Here is a 15,516-nt window from a genome sequence, read left to right as displayed (position 1 = left end):
AACACTTGGTAAAAAAACACATTCCCAGGCCTAGTGCAATGGATATATTAATAAGTACCCACGTGATTCTTAAAATCAGGCAAATTTAGAAACCCGGGGCCCTTACCTGAATCCTCCGAGTTTCCAGGACAATGGGAAGTTCAACTGGGACCCAAGGGAACCTAGTAAGGCTGTGACCAATCTTTGGTAGCATATGCTTCACCTCATCAGGGCAGGAAAATTCTAGGAGTCAACTGCAAGTTGAAAGAAACATTGGAAAGTCTCTCGAGCTTGAGACCAAAGCAGGAACTTTGGGTCTGCTTATCATCTGTACACCAACACTGGCTTCAAACATACACCCCTTGGGTATAGGTTCTAGCCCAAATGCTGGTGTTCCAGACTGTCGGCAGGAGCGATACAGTTCTTCAAAGCGTAACAGAAAATCTGTATCCTCTGAGGACTGAATCCTTTGCATATATGCTAAAATCATTTAAAGAGCATATTTTTATTAGGTAAGGTTTTATTTTCACTTAAAAAAATCAGCACAATACTAGATCGATGTTAGGTAACTGTTCTTGCAGTGCTAGCTATGTAATTTTTGAAGCTTGAGAAAGGAGCACAGAAGCTCTGATACATATGCTTCAACTAAAGACAGGTCTTTGGTTTCTTGGATCAACCCATTATAAGATACACAAAATCTTACCCCTCAATCTGAGGACACAGGGAGATTCAAGCATGTCTGAGAATACCAATAAAAGCTCCACACACTGAGCTGGTGAATCTTGACCCCCTATGTATACTGTTCATTCACACGAGATCACAATTTTTATTCCCCTTACAATCCAACCACTTGGTGGGATAATGTAAGGAATAAATAGAATTATGTAAAAATTAAGCTAAGATAAAAATTACCATAAAGTTGTTGAAGAAAACTCAAATGGTGGTCCATGAGACAGACATAATTGAAGGGGGATCAAAACTATCAGGGAAAAATGCCTCCTAGCCTTAAAAACAAGTTTTCACCCCGTATAAACTGTTGTTTTTAAGAGAATCTTCTTTAACATGAAGGAAAGTTATGCTATTGATGTTTATTCAGTAAGTAGGCTAAATATTTAAGCATTTTTCTCCTAATGGTTTAAAAAATTATCTCCTTCCCCCCCAAAAAAAAAAAAAAAAAAAAGTTTAAAAGTAAAACTTGAAAGGGTAAGATAGCAAAGTGACACAGAATGAAAAAAGAAAAAAGTACTTTATTAACAGTACACTGATAAGTTTTTCAGTTCCATTCATGATTATAGTAAAAAAAAATCTCTTGCTGAGTATTATTTTAAATAGTTAGGTTCAAGAAAAGTGCACGGCTCATAATACCAGCACGGGCCAGGGAGCTGTGTCCTATACAACTGGACTGAGAAACAACAGCTTGAATGGGGGGGAGGTGGAAAAAAGAAAGCTATATTCCTTATAAATATATATGTATATATACACATATGTGCATGTGTGTGTGTATCTGTTCTTTCATATGAACCACTCAAAACAAGTCATTTTACAAGTTGTTCTTTTCTGTATTTAAAACTGTCCTTTTAAATATTTAGAAGTTCCACAGGTGGTGGCTTCAATGGGATTTTTCCCAGAGTAAATCTGATGGATTGAAATTGCTCCAGTTCTCCTGCTGTTAGTTGATTCTTGGGTGTGAATAATATATTACCTGTTGTGCTGCTACTGGAGATGGGAAGAGCAGTGGATATGCTGTTACTTCCAAAGGTATCACTGGGTGACTTGGAAAAAAGAGAGTGAGAATGGTAGCCTGGACTACCAAAACCAGCCACAGAACTACTGTTTCCAAAGGCCGGGGCCACAGGAGGTGCAATGGGGCCTGCTGCACCCGTTGGAAATCCTGAAACCCCAGGAGATCCAAAACCAGACGCTGCAGGGGTTTTAAATGAAAATGAAGCAGCAGATGGGACTTCCGGTTTCCCAAATCCAAGAGATGGAGTAGAAGTCGTGATGGCAGAACTGGAAGAGGGTACAGCTCCAAAGGCTGGAACATTCCCGAACACAGAAGGGCTTCCAGAAGGAGCAGTGGCAAATCCAGAGGTTATTTTAAAACTAAAATTTGGAGTATTATCACTGCTGCTGTTATTCACTGGAAAGCCTACAGAAAAAGAAAAAAACTATTATAGCCAGAAAATGTAGCCATATTAACCCCCCTCACAGACCCATTTCCCCCTTATCCTTGCTATGTTTGGATGCTGAGAAGCTCATTGGAAGGGAGAAGGGAAACTGAGAAGAGAGAACAAACCCACCAAATCCCGTTGTCCCGCCTACTGCTCTCACAAGCACCATAATTTACCTTCCCTGGAGGAGGCAGCTGTGAGAAACCTCAGGGATAAGGGAATGGACTTTCACTTTCGGCTGGAGCCCCCTCTCCTCAGAGCTGTCACGTGGGGATAATGCTATGCTGCTGTACACAGTGACAAGCAAGTCCTCACAGGTGCTGCTACCAGAGCTACGAAGCTCTTGGAACCCATTCCTGAAACAAACTTCTGAAGCCTGAGCCACAGGGTCTTTCAAAGGACGTGCCCATTCTGGCCCCCACTGCACAAATGCTTGATGGGCCAAAGTCTTAGAAGCGCCATTACGGAAGGTGGTGCTTTACAAGGGTGAATTTACAAGGGTGATTTAAAATGGTACTTAACGTACCTTCAAGCTTTATGGTTTGAAACCTACATAATCCTTTTTCTAAATCAGTGAAGTCCTGTATTACTTTTCACTCACCTGGGGACCCAAATGCTGCTGTTGGTTTACTGACAAGTCCAAACGCAGGTGCTGTTTGACTTAGTCCACCTTTCCCTTCAAAGAGCTAGAAAAAACAGCAAATGATAAAATACTTCATGAATAATTCTCAAGTATGTTTTCTGTAAGCTTTAGAGCCGATTTCAATGTTTAAAATGTGTACTTAAAATGTGAAGTTAAATATTTAACACAGAAAAATGCCCACAAAATGAATACGCATAGAAAAAAATGGACCAACCCCAATGAAAAGAAAAGTAATTGGCTGATGAATTATGCATGATTTCAATTTATGCTTTTAAATATTTTCTAACTTTTTTCAATGAACACATTAAAATCAGAAAAACCTGTTTAATAATACATTTCAGTGTCTACAGGCTGATCTGCATTTACCAAGAAACCTAGACATTAGGTAAGGGACATTTAGAGGCTACCCCATCTACTTACTCTCATGCTTGAACTGAAGTTGATTTGCAATTATATTATAAAAACCTACCACTAAAGTCTATTAAAATATTTCCTATTCCCTACAAATACTTCATGCTCTTGCTATTTCCTGGTCTAGAAATGTCTTTCATCTCTGCTTACTGAAATCTTAATCTCCCTTTCAAGGAACTTTTCACTTACTCCTTACCTCCCAGAAGTCTTTCCTTTCCTAATCAACCCAAGCAGGTATGATTTCTCTCATTTGGAAGCCCCAACAGCTTATTTTAAAAATAAACTTTATGAGGTATAGTTTACATACAATAAAATACATCCATTTTACATAACACACACACACATACACACACACACACACACCCCCCACCGCCCCACCCACATCCCTATCAAGATTTAGAACATTTGTCACCTCTGAAAGTTCCCGTGTTCCTTTTCCAAAGTCAACCCTCTCCTAACACCTCTTCTGCTTTCTATCACTATAGATGAGATTTGTCTTTTCTAGAGTTTCATATAAATGGATTCATTAGTATGTACTCTTTTTTTCAGTCTAGCTTCTCTGCCTCAGCGTAATATTCATTAATATGTAAATGGATAAACAAATTGTATTATATTCACACAATGGATTAAAAGAATAGTGAATGACTTATTCAGCGTAAGAGTGAATTATTGATACATGCTAAGCAGCTGTAGGTGGGCTCTCCCGGATGCTCACCTATAGAGGGGCCCCTAGGAAGCTGGCAAAGAGCAGGGAACTCCAGCCCTGAGGGAGGGTCTGCAGTTCTCTAGACTCAGTTATGCCTTCTACATCAGCTCTCAGCAATGGTGATGGGCCACCTCTAGCTGGAATACTTCCCAGAAGTCCTACTAAATTCAAATGACATTATAACAACTGAAAGATGGAAGAAATGAGCTTGTACAGGAGTCTAGTTATTCAGGACGCACATATGTAAGAAGGGATGGGGGTAGGGACTGTCGTATAGTCATTCCCAAGTTTAGGCGGCAACTACTCTCATAACCGTTTTCAGAAAGGAAAATTGGAAATAGTAAATTCTAAATGTAAATATCTTATTTTAAAATAAGGTTCTTAAGAACTTTTTATGGGGGTAGAAAAATCCTAACTTTATTCACAGATAATGAATATGCTCCAGTCAGGATCATGCATCTTTGGAGACAGGTGGTTATGTATCTCCTAAAGGCACTTCTGTGTAAGACAAGAGTCATGTGGGAGGAAGTATCCTTCAACCACAAAAGTACACATTAGTCTAAATGTGCATTTGTAACATTTTTCAAAGCAATTTCTTTTTAAACACTCATAACCTGGAATACTTGAAGTTGTGTTTTCCAATTTTCAAAATTAGTACTTCCAAAGTTTAAAACTTCGCCCTAAAAATAGCTTTAAAAAAGCATTATTATCTGTGCTTTTCTTCTTCTTCTTTTTTTTAAAGATTTTATTGGGGAAGGAGAACAGGACTTCATTGGGGAACAGTGTGTACTTCCAGGCCTTTTTTCCAAGTCAAGTTGTTGTCCTTTCAGTCTTAGTTGTGGAGGGCGCAGCTCAGCTCCAGGTCCAAGTCCTGTTGCTAGTAGCAGGGGGCGCAGCCCACCATCCCTTGTGGGAGTCGAACCAGCAACCTTGTGGTTGAGAAGACGCACTCCAACCAACTGAGCCATCTGGGAGCTCAGCGGCAGCTCAGCTCAAGGTGCCATGTTCAATCTTAGTTGCAGGGGGCGGAGCCCACCATCCCTTGCGGGACTCGAGGAGTCAAACCAGCAACCTTGTGGTTGAGAGCCCACTGGCCCATGTGGGAATCCAACTAGCAGCCTTTGGAGTTAGGAGCACGGAGCTCCAACCACCTGGGCCACCGGGCCGGTTCCATATCTGTGCTTTTCTAACTGAGAAACAGAGAGAAAGCAATTCCTGGACCTGCCCTCTAAATGCTGACATAGTTCTTGAGAATGTGTGTATCACAAATTCTTGATAGAAAATTTTACCTCTGCTTTTCAAATTGAAAGTGAATTTTGCTGCAAAAAAGCAATAGTGAAGACACTTCCCTGTAAAGCAAACTCTTCTATACTCACCAACGCTGTCTGAGTTGATGCATTTAGACTTTTCAGTTCATTCACCCTGTTCCTCCACTGATTTATTAACTGCTGGATGGAATTTAGCTGAAAAAATAGAAAACTAACGAGTCAATTCTGAGTGTTTATCTCTCAAACCACTTCACATGTTTGCCAAAATCCCAAAAAGTTTATAAGACATTTTTATGAGCCATAGCTTGTAAAACTTGCATTGACCTGCCCCTATTTGCCAAAGACGTGCCAGCTGTAGTCCCCTCTCCCCGCTCCTCAACTCCTGTATCACCTGGTTAAAAAGCACGAGCACCTGGCAGCACAGACTGATACGTGGATGGGAGGTGAACACGTGTGCTGGTGAAAATGCATGATCATGACTCAGAGAACCAAAAAATGCAGTGTATGTCATTTCCTTTAGGGGCCCAACTTATCGAAGCCCAGCTGCGTTTACTTTTTGATGTTTGATGGTAAGAATGCTAATCTGTGGGACAGACTGCTGTGTTTAACTTTGTTTTCTAGCATTCAGCACAGGGTCTGCACCTAAGAGATGGGCCATAAATGTTTGTCAAACGATGAAAGGGTTTGACTTCTGGGACTGATTGCTGGGTAATTTGTAATAAAATAATGGCACTGCTAGGTACCACAGCCAAAATATATTACCACCATTTTAGATAACCAACCAATTTCAAAGAAAGTAATTTACAAAATAAAAATAGCCTTGTCCTGAAAAATATTATAGATTGAGATCTTTGCCACTTTGCCAACACAAGCAAGCCACTACGAATAGAGAAGACAGTAATTAACAGCTCATCTGTTATCGAGGTAGATGAAAAGGAAATAAACTTACATAACTCTGTAAGTTATTGCTTGTTAAGAAGTTATGGTATTCAAGCCTCAACTCCTCTGGTGAAATGTCTGTGAAACCTGAAGTGAGGAATCAATTGGAATCTTTAAAATAAATGCCAATACTTTTGATAGTAAAGCTACAGGTGCTAGACAAGAACATATGCTAATGTTGTGATCATTAGAAAATTTTCATAATTATGAGGGAAAAAATTCAAAGTGTGCACTCTTGTTAATGTTTAGCAAAGTATTAAATCACAGTAAAACATAGTTGGCTACTTGATCTTTGCAGGGGGAAAATTTTCTAAAGATAAATGGAGTGGAGGGAATAATAAAGAGAAGAAAAAGAAAGTTGACTACATATACAATCAAACTTCTGTCTAAAAAAATATTCTGTATGTCAGAAACTACAGTAAGCAAAATTAAAAGGTAAATGATAAGCTGGGAAAACCATAATTGCAATATGACAGGAGAAGAGCTATTGCCAATGTATAAATAGGTCTTACAAATCAATAAGAAAAATAAGTTAATATGAGCAAGATAATAAACAGGCAATTCACAAAAAAAATTCAAATAGCCAGTAAGTAAATTAAATAAAAATGGTCAATTTAAAAATATAACTTAAAACAGAGATAAAATGCTTTACTTTATTGGACTGGCAACATTTAAAAATGAACGTTCTTTATTGTTGCTCAGAACGTGGTGAAGTGGACATTCCCCTGAATAGCCATTAATGGAATTAAAAAGGTACTTTTTTGGGAAGAAAATTGCCTTAGAAATGTTCACACCTTCTGACCTTTATAAAATTTCTAGGATTAAACCTCAGGAAATAATTAGATGCGTAAACAAAGGGTGTTAATGTATAAAGATGTTCATCCTAGTATTTTTAGTAATAGAGATAAACTGAAAAAAACAAAGTAGAATACAAAACTAGATTATGATCCTAATTATATATATATATATGCAAGAAATAAGTTTGTGTGTGCATATTTTGAAAGAAATATACTAAAATGTTACAGTTGTTATCTCTGTGAGATTATGTGATCCTTATTTATATATTCCTGTATTTTTCAAGTTTTCTATGGGCAATAGCTGTAATTTCATAATTAGAAAAACTTTAAGAAAGAAAAAAAAATGTTCAGGATATTTTCTACAGAGAATTACTTGTAACCCAGGTATCATTAATTCCAAGGAAACTGACTCCAAGAATAAAGAAAAGACTAAACATTCAAATCAGAACCCTGGATTCCCTCTAACAACTTGTTAGTTCCTAGGTTTTTTAGCCTGAGTTGTTGATCTTTATCAGGCCTAAAAACCTAGCAATTACACCTTGCATTTCTCTCTTTCCCCATATCTAATTAACCAGCATCCTGCCAGTTCTAGCTCCAAACCAAACCCGAATTAGACCAATTCTGTCTCCACTGCTAGTAATCCAACCCAATCATCAGTAACTGTCTCCTAACTCATCTCCCTGCTTCTATTTTGCCCCTACCCCTGCCTCCAACAGACCATTTCTTTTTACACAACAGTCTGAGTGAGCTTTATCTAATCAGATCATTTCCCAATCCTGCTGAAAGCTCTTCATGGTTGCCCAGCACAGTTAGGCCCACCACGATGGCTGACTCTGGCCTTATGTCATGTTACTCTTTCCCTGATTTACTCTCCTCCAGAGATTCAGGACTCACTCATCCTCAAACATGCCAACGTTCTTCCTATTAGCACCTTCACACTAGCTGTTCCTATTGGCAGGAACGTTTTCCACAAATCTTCCTACGAGGGTCACGTTCCCTTCATTCAGACGCAGCTCCTAAGCATGGATGACCACTCCATCGAAAGGAACACGGTCCCTCTTGTTACTCCTCCCCCTTCCAGCTGTTCCTCATTTGAACCACTGAACACAGAAATGATCTGGTTGACTATGTTCCCCATTCTCTCAAGGGCGCTACAAAAGTCATATTTATTCTAGTTGCACAAGAAAGGTTAATTCATCATAATGGATGCCTAAAGACAGAGGTTCTCTGACTTATTTGGTCTCAGGACCCATTTATGTTCTTAAAAATCATTAAGGATCCCAACCAGCTTTTGCTTACATGGCTTACATATACCAATATTTGCCATATTTGAAACGAAAACTGAGAAATGTAGGAAATACTTGATTTCATTTCAAAATAAAAAACTAATTCCCTATCAACATAAATGAAAAACTGTTTTCCAAAACAAAAAACAAAAATCTAGTGAGATGAGTGGCATTGTTTTATGTTTGTGTATCTCGTTAAGGTTTGGCTTAATAGAAGACTGCTGGGTTATTATACCTGCTTCTGCATTCAATCTGTTGCAATATATTGCTAAGTTGCAGTGTATGAAGAAAACCTGTTCTTATACAGGTATGTAGTTGGGAAAAGGATGCCTTTTCAGATAATTGTGAATATTCTTCTTTGATATTACACCAAAACTTGACAGGTGGCAGTTTCTAAAAGGTTAGCTATAATATGGACTCAAAACATATGAATGAACTTTTTGTACAGTTATACTAAATCCACTGGTTTATCTTGCACTGAGAAAGGATTTTTCAGCCATGTGTAATTTTATAACATCATAGATTTGTCATTTGGAAAATATTGGTTCACTGAGTTATCCAGACCTTCCAAATGTTGGCACGTCATTTTACCATATCAAAAAATTCATGTTTGTGAATGTTACTATCCATCTCATCAGAAGAGACTGTAAGTAATACGAAGTCAGCAAACTCACAGTGGCAGAAAACAGTTTTCCATAATTCTAATTTTCACTTGAAAGCTTGAATTTTGTCATTGGCAATAAACACTGTCAGTTGTTTCCTTTGAAGTCACAAGCTCACTTCATTTATTTTTTTAAGAAAATGTCACCATATACTTAAGTCTAAATACCCATAGTGCTCAGTCAATCTTTCAAGTAAAACTTGTCCGTGATCAAGCAGCTAGTTCAGCTTACAAGACAAACAATCAACACTAGCGCTTTCCCTCAAGATAACCATCATACTTGAGTACGTGGCTGAAGCACTTTGTGTGTGCTTCCCATTTTGTCAGACAGAATATTAAAAAGATTTGCACTCAAGGATCAAGATTTAATAAAAGTAGTAATTTTTACCATTTCATCAAGGACACTCAGAAGTAAAAATGGCATTAAAAGTTTTTAAATTGACTACTGTAGTCTGCTAGTACAGTTTGCTGTCTCTGTTTTGACTCATACTAAGACACAAGGAGTTTTACTCATCAATGATTTTGCACCAACAGTGCAAATGTTAACACAGTGAAAATGGCAATTAATGTGTTAGCATTATTATGAAAATATTTTTGAACTTGTATAGCTCCTACAAGGGTCTCAGGAATAGTGTTGCCAAATTTAGCAAATGATAATACAGGATGCACAGTTAAATTTGAAATTCAGACATACAACAAATACTTTTTTAGTATAAGTATGTCTCAAATATTACATGGGTATTCATATGCTAAAAATATTATTCTTTGTTTATCTGAAATTTAAATTTAACTGGGTATCCCATATTTTATCTGACAACCCTACTTAGGGATCTATATTCCACATTTTGAGAACCTCTGCTTTAGGGCTTTAGGCATTAAGTTCAATTCTGAATTGATTAAAAAAGGTTTAACACTTCATTTTCTCTATAGAAAAATCAGTATCTGAAATTCTCTTATTTATTTGTTAAGACTTATCGTCTCCTGCCCTCAACTACTTCACAAAGGAGGGATCTTGTCTGTCTTGCTCATCACTACATCCCTAGCACTTAGAATAAGCACAAAAGAAATTCAAGACGAATATGATGGATGATTGAGTAAATAACTAAGGAGTGGTATGACACAAATGCTTACAGAAAACAAGTAGGTAGAGTAGAGATCCCAGAGTTCTGAGGGATTGCAAGGGATCTCATCTGCTAGGTACCTGCTATTTACTCATAGGGCAGAGGCCCAGGACCTCCCAGAATTGGGCTGAGAGAAGTGTGGTGGTCTAGGTTTCAGCTCAGAAACGGCTTAGGGACGGACGATGGACAAGAGAAAATGGGAAAGAAAGGGGTATTCTAAAGAAATGCTATCCCTGTAGCCCAGCTAATGCTCCTTATTTTTAAACATTATCTCCAGGATAGGTCTCAACATGCTTTATGAAAAACAACTATTCTTAGAAGGAAAGATAGGGAAAAAAGAGAAAACAGAATCAGGCAGTTAAGGCCTTAATGGCAGGCTGAATGTGACCCTTCTATTCACAGCAGGCAGTCAAGAGGTTCTGAAGTGGTACCTACAGGGAACCAAGAAAGCAGAGCCTCTTCCTAGGCCTATAGAATTGGAATTGTGGTGGGTCCTGATTTTACTATTTTCTCATGAGAACTACATATCTTAAAAGAACTATACTTTCTAACCTCAATCTCTGAATTACAAAGTTCTGCTAGAATACTCAGATACTTTAAACGGTGTCCAAACTTGTCTAACTGTAGCCTACGTTTGTGGTTAATTTCTTTAATTTGGCATGGTCTTAGTTTTATAAAATAGTAGTTATAAAATATATTTTAAAAACACAATTTCTCAGTTACCTGAAATATTAGATTTCTTCTCTTTAGTCACTGGTGAATAAACGGAAAACATCCACTGCCCTGATGATTCCCAGATCTCCATATCTTTTATGATTCCTTCCCTTTCAAAAAAAAAAAAAAGCATAAAAACCTTTTTAATCTGCTTATCAAAATTTATTATTTATAATTTTCAATGACTGAAATATTAATTACATTATAATTTTAGATTTTTTTCAATTATATTTTCTGAAGTGTTCTTTAAAGCAGAAGCTTATATAAATATAAACTATATTTCACGATTACAGATATTATAATATCAAAGTTCAAACTTTTTACTTGATTTTCCAGTAAACTGAACAATTAACCAATACATTTGATTGAGAAGTATTGTACCATACATATCTTTAAAAAATGAAATACAATAAAATATACTAACTTTAATCTTTCTTTGTTCATTATCATAAACATGAATGATCATTTAACTGGGAAAGACAGAACGTAATATAGACCCATAACATTTTTAAAGTGGGTGGGACTTTGGGAGATCATTTTTTCTAATCCTCATATTTTGCAAAAGGAGAAACAGACCTACATCCATACAATTAATTTGTTGGCAAAAGTGTGGATAGATTCAGCTCTAAATTATCACCCCCTCCCCAGTCCAGAATGCTACAATTAATAAAATGATAGATACCACAGAGAATCTATATAAAGTTTTGGATTTTTACAATATTATCAAATATTAGAAGGGAGGAGGTTCATTTTTTAAAAAAAATCAGTTTTATATGGTACATGGCTCAAAATGTTTACCACTGGTTCTAATTTCATCATGGGAAGTAAAAGACCTACAAGTATATTTAAGTTCTGTCCTGGGAGCTGGGAGCTGAGGGAACAGTTACAGACAGCCAGGTGCTGTTTTGGCACCAGCCATAAATTCTACCACCAATGTTCCCAAGAAATGATAAGGAATCTACTTCACAATAATGAAAGAAATCAAATGAAACCAGTTTGAATAGGGTAATTGAAGTAAAAATTTTAGAAAGAAAAATACGAGATGCTGTAAGTGACCTCCAAGATCACAAGTTAAATTACTTCATACTTTGTAAAGGTCCCATAATTTATAACAAACTTAAGCAGGTCTATTTTAGAAAGATATTCACAATACAGTGGTATTAATAAAAAAGTGGGAAAAGCATAATTAGCCCTAAAAAGGCACTGTACTGCTATGGAAAGATGACACATTTTTAAGTGAAATGAAGTCTAGTAAGATATATGGAAAATAGTGGTTATCTCTGAGTGATAGAATCATGGGAGCTTTTTCTTCTTGTTGCTTATTCTGATTTATAAAATAATGTATTACTTCTTTTTTCAAAATATATTGTAGGTATTTTGAAAAAAATAAGCAAATGGTTAGCAATTTTTCTGAAGGCTTTCACTTACAAAAGCTTCTGTTCATCTTTCTGCCCATCAGAGCTACATGAAGAAGCAAATGAGTTCTGAGACAATCCAAACTCCCTATTCCTGCTAGTTGAAGCTCCAGAATCAAAAGAACGAAAAGATGGTGTTTCTTGATCTCTGCTGCCCCCCCATGGTGCGGATCTGGAGAAACGGGGTGGCTGGATAACACTGGAGTATCTCTGGCTGGTGGAACTCCATCCACGTCTGTTACTACCTGAAATAAACAATAAAATAAAACAATTTTACCAGCAACTCCTCTTTAAATCTCTAATAATTGCATTATATTTTTGTCTTACTACATGCAGACATTATGCAAAGATTCAACATTTTCACTCACTTTAAATCACAAAAACTCTTCATTTTTGACTTACATAGTTAAGCATAATATCAACAAATAACACAATGGTCTAATTGCATTTTTGTTTAACAAGACTGAGAAGACTGTAAATCCATAGAAAAATGATACCAGGGGTGCCAAAAAAATGTATATAAGTGGACACTTTGGTCAATGTTGCTCAAGCAGTAGTTCACCGTAAACAGCGGTGTCTGGACGCTGATGGTAACCACTTTGAGCACCTCTTGTAATTGCAGAAGTCACACGTGACTAGTATTCATCTTTTGTTATTGGTATATATTATTACAATTTTAATAGTTTTCTTTTCTCAAAATGTGTATACATTTCTTTGGCACCTTCTGTATATTACTAAGTTCAGCTGACATAAGCTTATTAAGTAAACAATTGCTAGATAGTGGAATGGACAGAGGGACAATCCTAAATTATAAGCTCCTTCAGGATAAAAAGCTGTGTCTTTATCATTCTTTGCCACCCCACTGGGACCTTACAGTGATAAAGTCTGAAAAGTGGGGAATGTATTAAAGCTTACTGAATATAAAAGATTAGATTCAAGGGTGGCAAATTAGCTCAGTTGGTTAGAGCGTGGTGCTAATAACAAACACCAAGATTGCTGGTTTGATCGCCGCATGGGCCACTGTGAGCTGCGCTCTCCTTAAAAAAGAAAAAAAGGTTTAAATAAACTGCACTGTTTTTTAAAAAAAATTAGATTCTACCCTCTGCCCTCGAATAGATGCTTAACATTTTTTGACTCAGTCTTCCCTCTGAGAAAATAACACATACACATCTATCTTTCATAGGAAAATTATAAAAGAAATTTACATATGAATAAGTGCATTGAGTTCTATTGTGAAATTTCTAATATTTCATAATTATCCAAAAAAATTATCTAAATGAGCTAACAGAAAAAAATCTTATCACTTCAGCTATCTCATTTACTCATCACTTCTTACTTGGGGCCAAGATAATTCATCTTGTTTCTGACTGAATTAGGAGATATTCCATTAAATATATTAAAAACTGGAGTGATAGGAGATACACTCCTTTATGACAATTCAACTCCCAACCCTAACAGTACTTATTAAAACCAGAGATTTGCTGGGACAGATCCCTCAAGTAGGGGATTAATGGTGTTTTATTTTTCTAAAGTTCCAAATCTTTGGGGGATGACACAAATGAAGGAATTCAATCCATCTTTTGTATGTAGCTTTTGGCCGTCATACTCATTATTAATCCCATTAGTATTCATTCGTTTCTGGTAGCTAAATACCCTGTTTTCTTGATGAATTTTAGTTATACTTTTTTCATCAATCTATCCACTCAGCATTCATTTTCTAATTGCTGTATGTGTGAGTTTCTACAGAATGTCAACTATGATATTCTGTTGTTCCTGGAAATACACTCACATTTATTAGATCCCAAGCCCTAATTTTTGGTTTGGTATATTTCACTAGACCAATTGTGGGTGATGCAAAGACTGTCTTCAAGATGAGGGATCAGGTGTGACACCACAATGTAACACAAGGTTTAATTAAGGGTCAGATGACCACCCCTAAAGGAGGAAAGGGAGAGGAGATTGTGTGTAGGGGTCAGCATTTTGTGATACCTTAGGCTGTTTCCATCGTTAAGAAAATAAAACCTCTTCATCTGACCTTTAAAAACTTGTATTATGGTTTCATGTCTGATCCCTCCTCTCCTTGAAGACAGCCCTTTTGCATCACCCACAACTGGTTGAATTAAACATTCCAAAAGCTTCCGTAATGACTTAGGCCCAGGAAGCAGATTAACGTGGCCCTCTACCCCCCACTCCGTTCCCTCATAGCCCGGAGTTCTTAACTGGGCGTCCCCTCCTCCCAAGGTGACCCCAAATGTCGAGCACGCGCATTTGTCTGAGAAATGGCTTTATAGTTTTTACTAGATTTCCAAAGGAGTTCACGACTCCCCCAAAGTTAAGATCTTGAGTGACCCCAGTTGCCAGCCTCTCCCTCGGAAAAAAAGTTGGGGTAAAAATTTTATTCAAGGAGTCACGGGAAAAACAAAGGCTGCAGAAAAGCAAGTAGTAAAGCAAGGCGGCGTCTGGGTTCCCCTATGCCAATTCTCTGCACCACTGCCCCCCACCGAGAGGGTACTTTTTACACGTACATCCGACTTAAAACACATTGTTTGGCATTAGCATCCAGAACCAAACCCCTGCCTTCATCCGCTCGACAAAAATCGACCGAGTGATAAAGCCGGAAAGAAACTGTGTGCCCGGCCGGGTGGGCAGGGACGGCGAGGGGGACGACGCCGGCACGTCCACGTCACCTGACCCGTGCGCCGCCGTGCTGTGCCGAGCCCCACGCGGGACGCCCGTTCCCTGCCGGCCGGACCCCACGCCAAGCCCTCCCTAGCTCGGTTAGCGGCGGCGGAGGACTGAGGACAACGTCACCTGAGGGCTGTTGCTGCCGTCCCCCGCCCGCACCCCCGGCACCAGGATGTTCGTTCCAACACCGCTCTCCAAAGCGGCACCGGCCTTGAAGGAAGAACTGACAGATGGTCATTACGACGGTGTCTCCCACCCGGAGGTCTTCAACCGGTACTCTTGGACCTAGGGCCCAAAGCAACGGAAGGTTCCGGCCCCGCTACTGTGACGTCATCTTATCGCGCCTAGGAAAGGCCCTTTCTCTCTTGTTCCGCCCCCAGTGCGATGAGAGGCGTGAATTTTGCCCAGTAGGAGTTGAGAAGAGCAGGTCCCGCCCCGCCCCCTCACGTCACGTACTGAGTGTGTGGCCTAGGAAGGCGGAAGGTTTGAGCGGTTCTGTGAAGAAGCGCGCTTGACACTAGTGCAGTTCCTCTGGGTGCAAAGGAGGCTCGAGATCGAAGTGAGAAGAAAGCGAGTCAAGCAAACCCAGGGCTTCAGCAAAGTCCCGAGAGGATTAGCTTTGGTTTGAGAGACCGAGAAGTATTTTCGTTTGTAGCTGCTGAGAAAGTAAGTCTGCCCAGCCGTTCCTCAGGATGGGTAACAGTGTCAGTTAAAGCCAGT

General features: G+C 38.4%; 1 protein-coding gene across 1 annotated transcript; it reads right to left on the bottom strand.

The window, feature by feature from the left end:
- Positions 1-1,206: 1,206 nt before the first annotated feature.
- NUP42 (nucleoporin 42) lies at positions 1,207-15,138 on the bottom strand. Its single transcript, XM_019727627.2, has 7 exons — positions 14,923-15,138; positions 12,125-12,356; positions 10,706-10,806; positions 6,128-6,204; positions 5,287-5,373; positions 2,752-2,836; positions 1,207-2,128 (listed from the first exon to the last, which is right to left on the bottom strand). Exons 1-7 carry the CDS (start codon positions 15,032-15,034, stop codon positions 1,557-1,559), a joined length of 1,266 nt encoding a protein of 421 aa, XP_019583186.2. The 5' UTR covers positions 15,035-15,138; the 3' UTR covers positions 1,207-1,556.
- Between the last annotated feature and the right edge of the window lie 378 nt (positions 15,139-15,516).

Source organism: Rhinolophus sinicus, linkage group LG09 (genome assembly GCF_036562045.2).
Source record: "Rhinolophus sinicus isolate RSC01 linkage group LG09, ASM3656204v1, whole genome shotgun sequence".
In the NCBI taxonomy this organism is placed as follows: domain Eukaryota; kingdom Metazoa; phylum Chordata; class Mammalia; order Chiroptera; family Rhinolophidae; genus Rhinolophus; species Rhinolophus sinicus.
Note: the sequence above shows the minus strand (reverse complement) of the source record. Positions and strands in the feature narration are given on the sequence as shown.

Excerpts from the sequence above, each read along its gene's own strand:
- NUP42 (XM_019727627.2), bottom strand. The coding sequence starts at position 15,034 with ATGACCATCTGTCAGTTCTTCCTTCAAGGCCGGTGCCGCTTTGGAGAG. Across the intron at positions 5,374-6,127 it reads GCAATAACTTACAGAGTTAT|CTAAATTCCATCCAGCAGTT; the intron begins GTAAGTTTATTT and ends CTATTTTTTCAG. Across the intron at positions 2,129-2,751 it reads AGCAGCATTTGGGTCCCCAG|GCTTTCCAGTGAATAACAGC; the intron begins GTGAGTGAAAAG and ends CTTTTTCTGTAG.